Source organism: Mandrillus leucophaeus, unplaced genomic scaffold (assembly GCF_000951045.1).
Source record: "Mandrillus leucophaeus isolate KB7577 unplaced genomic scaffold, Mleu.le_1.0 Scaffold803, whole genome shotgun sequence".
Lineage (NCBI taxonomy): Eukaryota > Metazoa > Chordata > Mammalia > Primates > Cercopithecidae > Mandrillus > Mandrillus leucophaeus.
The window spans coordinates 968,735-977,241 of NW_012108731.1; the positions used below are offsets into that span (position 1 = coordinate 968,735).

At 40.7% G+C, this 8,507-nt stretch overlaps 1 protein-coding gene across 4 annotated transcripts in view; it reads right to left on the bottom strand.

Moving 5' to 3' along the window:
- The window catches only part of KIZ (kizuna centrosomal protein), a 121,404-nt gene that overhangs the window by 103,251 nt on the left and 9,646 nt on the right, over positions 1–8,507 (bottom strand). The window contains exon 3 of one of the 4 annotated variants that reach the window (XM_011967602.1): positions 6,758–6,920. The exons of the other annotated variants lie outside the window; for them this stretch is intronic. Within the exon in view, the coding sequence (XP_011822992.1) occupies positions 6,758–6,920 (163 nt within the window). The remainder of the gene's footprint in view (positions 1–6,757; positions 6,921–8,507) is intronic. 4 annotated transcript variants of the gene reach the window in all.

Here is an 8,507-nt window from a genome sequence, read left to right on the forward strand (position 1 = left end):
GTTCAACTAATGTATATTAACAGGCAAGACACTCTGGTTGATAAAAAGTGGTATGTGCTACACACTTTGTCCTCCAGGGGCCTGAAGGTTGTGCCCTGCTCACAATGTCTGTCACAATCCTTAGTAGAAATCAAATCAGAGTTCAAAAGATGTGTTCTCAAATATTAGCCCCTTATAAGCATACATAACCTAATGACTGAATTTTCAAGGATAAACACATCTATTTTACTTTACTTTTTTTTTTTTTTTTTTAAGACAAGGTCTTGCTCTGTCACCCAGGCTGGAGTGTAGTGGCATGATCACAGCTCACTGCCCTTCAACCTCCCAGGCTTAATAAATCTTCCTACCTCAGTTCGCCAATAGCTGGGACTAGAGCACATGCCACCACGTCTAGCTAACTTTTTCTATTTTTTTGCAGGTTCTCATCATGTTGTCCAGGCCTGGAGAATCACATCTTTAAATAATGACATTATATATTCAAAACCCCTCTGCTATTAAACAGAAATGCTAACTGGGATGGTATAATAAAGAGTATCATCAATACCACATTAGTTCTCACATACTAGTTCATGGTCCATAACAGAATGAGATAAAAAATACGGAAGAATTAATTTCAGTCAAGGGGGAAGTCTCGATGCTTACTGAGTGCTTATTATGTGCCATATTCTGGGTCAGATACTGAGAGCATTGAAATAATAAGACAAGGAGCTCACAGTGAAGTGGGAAAACAGACATGTAAACAATTATAATACCATGAAGGAAGTGCTTACTGAGATAATTATGACACAGACCTAAGGCAGGGCAGGGGGAAAAAGGCCTTCTAATTGAAGGAGGTATGAGATAATGTGGTGCTTTCAAGGAAATGCAAATTGTTCAGCATGCTTAAAGTACTGTGGATGATGTAAGACTGTGTGTGTGTGAGAGAGAGAGAGAGAGAGAGAGTGTGTGTGTGTGTACGTGTGCGGGAGATAAAGATGTAGAGAGACAGTGGGAAGATATGGGGGTGGAAGAGTTAGAGGATCTGGAAGAGACAGATTTGGGGGTAAGAAGAGGCAAAGAGATAGGAATAGGAGAGTGGGGAGAGATAAGAGGGAGAAATGGGGATGGCAGGAGAAGATGGAAGGGGACAAATTAGGGAAAGATGGGGAGAAAAAATGTGCACGTCTGTGTATTCGTGTGAGAGAGACAAAGAGAGAGAGAGAGTGTGTGTGTGTGTGTGCACATGTGTGTGCGCACGTGTTGGGAGGAGTAATAAGGGTGAGGCTGCTCTGTGCAGGCAGAGACCAGCGTCTGGACTTTGTCCTGAAAAGCCTTAGCCAGCATTTCAGGCCAAGGAGAGACCTAACCAGATGAGGACTCTTGTGCCTGCTATGGGGATCCTCCCCGAATGCCCTGACATGTCAGCCCCATGCCTGGCAATACTGCCATGAGGGAGGCTAAGGCAGATGCTGTTCTACACACGTCCCTGGGACTTTTCTGGTCACTCCTAAGTTCTGGAATCTGGGGCTCCATGCCTAAGGCTTCTCAGAACCTGGGAAGGCTGCTCTGGGGAGCGTTTGGTTAATTCCCTACCACCTACAACCTTGCCCATCAGTCCTCAATCAATGCTGCTTAGGAGCTGCTGGACACATATCCCAAATGTGCAAACCACTTGCCAGAAGTTCCCTGTAGGATTCGGCGCCGGGCTGACTATGGTAGCTGGCTTAATCCCCCCTTGCCTACTGATATTCCTTATCTCCCAAATAAACCACTTACTGTCAAATCCCTGTTCTCCAGGTCTACTTCAGGGAGAACCCAACCTGAGACAAGGATAATGGGCACCTGAGTGAAACTGCTTTAAGTTAGGACCAACTGGGGCCCCTTTTACAAAAGCAACTAATACAGGGAGCAGGGGGGCGGAATGAGGGAGAGGAGGGCACACTCCTCACAGCATTATTACTAATATTTACATTCTTAGGTTTTTTAAAATTTATTTTATTATTATTAATTTTTTTTTGGAGAGACAGGGTCTTGCTCTGTCACCAGGGCTAGACTGCAGTGCCACCATCATAGCTCACTATAGCCTCAACCTCCTGGGCTCAAATGATCCTCTCCCCATCTCAGATTCCTGAGCAGCTGAGACTACTGGTGCACACCCCCAGAGCTGGCTAATTTTTAAATCTTTTGTGCAGACGGGGTCTCACTATGTTGCCCAGGCTGGTCTCAAATTCCTGGCCTTAAGTGATCCTCCCACCTCAGCCTCCTAAAGCACTGGGATTACAGGCATGAGCCACCATGCCCAGACCTAATATTTACATTTTTGAACTGCTTATTCAGCCCCTTTATCCAACTGACAAGTAGCAACACAGATATAACACTATATTTTCAAAACTACATAACACATCAATATCTTTTAAAAGCCCTAAAAATTATTATAGGCCTCCAAATAAAGTATTATGAGTCATAAAACCAGTTGACAGTGTTTTCAGCAATTAGCTCATTTTAAGAGATTTTAACATTATATAATGAACTGGGCCCAGCCCACCTCTACAAAGTGGGAGAAACTCACTTGGTATCCATTTGGGCAAAATCCCCACTTCTCTCACACTGCTTCACTTGGTTTCACTTTCTGGAATTCTACCAAGTTGAAGCTCATGCGTATTAACTGTAGTCTGTTCAAGGTGAAATACCTGTGGCATTTTGGGGTATGTGGGCAATGCATTGTGAACACCTTTCTCCTAAGACTTATGTGAGGTCAATCAAGAAAGGAGGTGAATATCTGATACCTGGATGGGCAGCATTAAGAGGAGACAAGTGGTTCTGGCATACCTGGGCCACCACTGGACACTGGCCCAAAAAGCAGCAGCAGAAAGAAATGGGAAAACACCAGAGACAAACATCCCCTATGTTGAACCTCAGCTCACTGCACAGCCTGCTGAAGAAGGTGGGATCACTGGTGGGGTCTCTGACATTGCTATCTGGGTTCGTAGGCACACAACAAACATTGGCTTTGGACCTAGGGTGACTGTAAAAGTCCAGTTCTCCATGGAACTCACATCCTTCCCGAGTGTAGTGCCATGATTTGGCCTTTTATGCTACTAGAAGAATTTTTTTTAAAGGCATTCCTCATCCAAAATTCAAAAAAGGAATACCTACATAATTTTTGAACCACATTTATTAATAGAGCTTTTCATATTCCTATCTAGTTTGTCACGTTAAAATGGTCCCCCATGTTGACAGTCTTTAGTAGCTCATACAAGTTTTTTATAACATATCTTATTTTATATAACGAATGCTCTCAATATAAAAAAACTTTAAAAGATGATTCTTCCCTTCAAATTCCTTCCTCTCAAATTTGGCCATAATAAGAAATCAACAATTAAATGAAGCCTTAATATGAAAATCAGCAGAAATTTTCTATTTTTCCTTTATTTTATTGGGAAGACAAAATTCCCTCCTTTGCCCATCACTTTCATTTTCTCCGTGAAATCTTTGAAAAGTGGTTTACAACATTGATACTGACAACTTTTTTTGAACTTTAAACATTTTTCACGAATACTAAAATAAAAAAATGGGGAGCTAAAACTTGCTATTGCCTGAGCACATTTAACCTGAGCACATGTATCTTGGTTTCTAAATACCCCTCGCCATTAAAAAGAACCACAGCTCCTTGGATAGGAGGCTAATTCCATATCTGAGGGAGAAAAAATGTGAAGTGAACCTGGAATATCTTGTTATGCCCCAGATCAAAGAAGGCTCAGAATTAAGGGGGTTATGTCAAAAGGACACAGGAGCCAATCTAGAGAGACTCCCACTGGCCAAATATAAGACAATAAAATGACAAAAAGAATAATTACTGTAATTGATAACATACTAGTAAATAGAAATTCACAAGTCCATCATAACATTAAAAAAAAAAAGGGGGTCTATGGCCATACCACCCTGAACACGCTTGCTCTCCTCTGATCTTGAAGGCTAAGCAGGGTTGGGCCTTTTTCATACTTGGATGGGAGACTCCTGAGAATACCAGGTGCTGTTGTAGGCTAAAAAAAAAAGGGGGGGGGTGGTGAAAGAAAGAAAATAGGGAAAACGCTCTTTGTTATAGAGGAAAGCCAGTTAACAGAAGATACAATAAAACAGAAAATCACCATTTTTCAAAATCTCCACTAGAAATAACTGGTTCAGGCAAGGCTCATCTATGGGTCCTAAAACGATTAGGTAAAAGGGTATTGAGGAACACAATATTCCCATGATGCCAACTCATCACTCCACAGATTAGTTACTAACATGCAAAGGGGAAAAAAATGTACCTTACAATAGAGACAACTAGAGATCATCATCTTAACCAACGGGTCAAAGTCAGCCTCACCCAGGGGCCACCTGACATCATGGGCCTCCTGATGGGATGCAGTTGGAAGTATAACCTCGGCTGTAACTGTTTAAATTAAAATTAATTAAAATTGGCAAAATTAAAAATACAGTCTTCAGTGTCACAAACCACACTTTAAGTGCTCAATAGCCATATATGAGCAGTAGCTATATTAGATAGCATCAGTATATATACAGAACATTGCCATCACTGAAGAAAATTCTACTGGACAGTGCTTGTATAGACCACATTTCCAGTCCACAGGAAATACAGGAGATGCTGTGCAAGTTAAATGATGCCTTAGATTCAGAATGTGGATCATTCTACAAGCAGATGAACTGCCTTTTCAAAACAGCCAATTACATGGGGAAAAAAAAAGGAGGAATGGTAGGAGACTAAATTCAATTAAAAGAGACAAAAAAGGCACAATAATCAGTAACGCAAAAAACAATACGTGAGCCCTAGTTGGCTCCTGGTCTGGAAAAATAAGTTACTTTTTGGGAGAAGTGGGGAAATGCAAATATGAGCTGAATATTAAATAATATTATGTATGGGTGCAGTGGCTCAAACCTGTAATTCCAGCACTCTGGGAGGCCAAGTCAGGAGAATTGCTTGAGACCACGAGTTCAAGACCAGCCTGCGCAACACAGACCTCATCTCTATAAAAACTAAAACATTAGCCAGGCATGGTAGTGCACACCTATAGTCCCAGCTTAAGGCTGAGGAAGGAGGCTTGCTTGAGCCTAGAAGGTTGAGGCTACCATAAGCCATGCTCACACCACTGCACTTCAGCCTGGATGACAGGGTGAGGCCCTGTCTCAAAAAACAAAATATTATGAAATCATTTTTAATCTTCTTAGATGTGATAATGGTATGATTATGTAGGAGACTGCCCCTGCATTTAGGAGATCCATGCTCAAATGCTTAGGAAAGAAATGTCATGATGCCTGCAGCAGACTTTCAATGGCTCAGAGAAAAGAAAAAAAATATACAAAGCAAATACAACAAGATATTTAAAACTATTGCATCTAAATGGAGAATTATGAGTGTTCATCACAATAATTATGTTAACTCTTCTGTGTATCTGATAATTTTACAATAAAAGGCTGAAGAAAAACTGCAGGGCAAAAGAAAAAAAAAGGTAGGGGGGCTCAGTAGCAGGCTAGCAGGCAGAATACTGAATTCAACTCCTCCTGAGATCAATGTTAAGGTGGGTTAAATTGGACAACACCTGACCAGTGGAAATGGTGAGGATAAAGGCCTAGCTCCTGGCCCTCCACACTTGGCCTAATTTGTGGAGCAGCAGGTAGCCAAGCAGCAGCAGGTAGCCAAGCACCTGCACTTCAAGGGGAAAAAGGTGCCAGAACAAGAGAGGGCTGCAAGGGCAGTTACTCTGGGTCACACAGTCCAGGAGCATGAAGGTAAACTCCTCGGGGACAGTTCTATCTTTACTGCTGTCCCAATGCACTGTTTGCCAGAGAGGGGCCCAGATCACAGAAAAAGAACCCTTTCAAGACAGAATCAGTTTCTAGAGGGAACCCCAATGCTGCTCAAATTCAGTCATTCAGCCAACAAATACCATGCGTTACACCGTGCCAGGTACTGGCTAGTGATCTTGCCTGTGTTACAGATATCCCATTGATTCCTCAACTAAAGAAGAATCTTGGAAAATGTAGTTTCAAGTTCTCTGATAAAATTTAGCCATACAGTAATTCACAGAAAAAGCTGATACTTAATCCTAAGTATGAACAACTAAACATTAGTGACTACCACTGATCTGAAAATTACTACTCATTATTTCTCATTTTGACAAAAAAAAGATTAAAAACAAAACATAAACCTGGGGTGTGCACCTGTAATTTCAGCTACTCGAGTGGTACGCAGCTACATGGGGTGTGCACCTGTAATCTTAGCTACTCAGGTGGTACACAGCTACATGGCAAGTGCACCTGTAATCTCAGCTACTCGGGAGGTGCTCTCTTATACACATCTAGATGTGTATAAGAGACAGGTGTACACCTGTAATTTCAGCTACTCGAGTGGTACGCAGCTACATGGGGTGTGCACCTGTAATCTTAGCTACTCGGGTGGTACACAGCTACATGGCAAGTGCACCTGTAATCTCAGCTACTCGGGAGGTGCACAGCTATATGAGGTGTGCATCTGTAATCTCAGCTACTCGGGAGGTACACAGCTACATGGGGTGTACACCTGTAATTTCAGCTACTCAGAAGGTACACAGCTACATGGGGTGTGCATCTGTAATCCCAGCTACTCAGGAGGTTGAGACAGGAGGACTGCTTAAGTCCAGGAGTTCAAGTCCAGCCTGGGTAACACATTGAGGCCCCATCTTGAAAAAATAAATAAATAAATAAATTAAATAAAACATAGTAAAAAACAGGAAGTCACCTTCAGTTTTTGAAGCTTCTCTGTATTTGTGGTGAAGTGTACAACATGAGCTTGGACACGCTCAAATCGCTTTAAATATTCTTGGTTTCGAGTACGAGCCTTCTTTTCAGATTCACATATTTCCTTCAGATAATTCTTTAGTTTTACATATTTCAGCTTAACTCTAGAAAATTAAAAGCAGTTTTAAAACAATGGACTAGACTTGGACAAATCTAAGAAAGAGAATTTTCTTTATCAAAATTGTTAATGAGACAATGTATTCTAAGATATTTTACCCAAACCACTAAAACCCAAAGGACAAAATGCATATACACATTTTTGGAGAGAGAAAATTAATGCAGTACCACTGAGCTATCATATCGGTTTCCTCTAAGCACAACTCCCCTGAGAAATATATACAAGACCACATTCTAACATTCACACAGTAAAGATTTCTATGGACTTATTTCTCAAAATTAAATGTGATTTCAAGAGTCGTGTCTATGTGGACATGTTTGACGAATGGCTCACTAAGATTCTTATACACAACAATTTCAAAAATAACTGCTCATAAGGAATTAAATCAAACTACAAATCACAATCCATAAAATTAAGAAATTTTAAAATGTTAAAATACCAAAAGCTCTCATTTAGATAACACAAACATACTTGTTAGAAATTGCAACAATATAATTCACTATTAAAACATTTTATAATAATATATGGACTGTAACTACTCCAACTGTGAAAAAACCTTTAAGACTCTTATCCAAAGTATAATAGCAAAAACATACTCTGCATTCCAATTTTTCTGTACATACAAAGACATATGGGATAGTTCAAGTTGTGCAGTCGATTTTTCTCATGGTACCAACGCCGTTAATCCTAACTCTTCTTCCCTGTTATACAGCATTTCAACTGTTGGCTCAATAAATTATTCAACATTCTTTCATCAAACAAAAATAAATTTTAAAATGACAAAAATATTCAAAACATTTTTTTGAATATTTGTTTGAATCAAAACAAAGATTTGCAAAGATGCTGGAGATGTCCAAAGTTGTTTAACAACAATTTTCAAGAAAGTCTTTATCGTGTTAATAATTCCATGCTTTGACCATGGTTGGCTGTCTTCATTTTTCTTTCTGAATAAAAACTGAAGACTGGTCATATTGCTGCCCGTGTCTCTGCATTTTTGACGAGAGTAACTGTAATGGAGGTAGAACCTAACATACTGTCGTTCACACTCAGGCACTCAGTAAAGCTGCTGCTGGTGGTGTCTACATGGAGTGGGTACAACTGTACCATGCCTCTCCATCCAAATTCTAGTTCCATTCCAGCTAGCACATTAACCTTCAAAGCTGACCACATGACTGAGTAATTCATCTACCCATGCAATCATCCATATATTCAGCACTCCAAAGATAAAAGTCTTTCAGCTAAGGTCAACAAAGAAAACAATGAAATAAGTAAATATGGGATGAATGCTATGAGGGAAACTAAAAAAGACTTCTAGACACTGGGCAACCTGACCTAGCTGAAAGGGCCAGGGAGGTCTTCCCAGTGGAAATAATTTTCAGCTAAGACCTGAAAGATGGGTCGGGCACAGGGATTCACGCTTGTAATCCCAGCATTTTGGGAGGCCAAGGTGGGTGGGTCACCTGAGGTCTGGAGTTCGAGACCAGCCTAGCCAGAATGGTGAAACACTACCTCTACTAAAAATACAAAACTTGGCCGGGTGTGGTGGTGTGTGTCTGTAATCCCAGCTACTCAG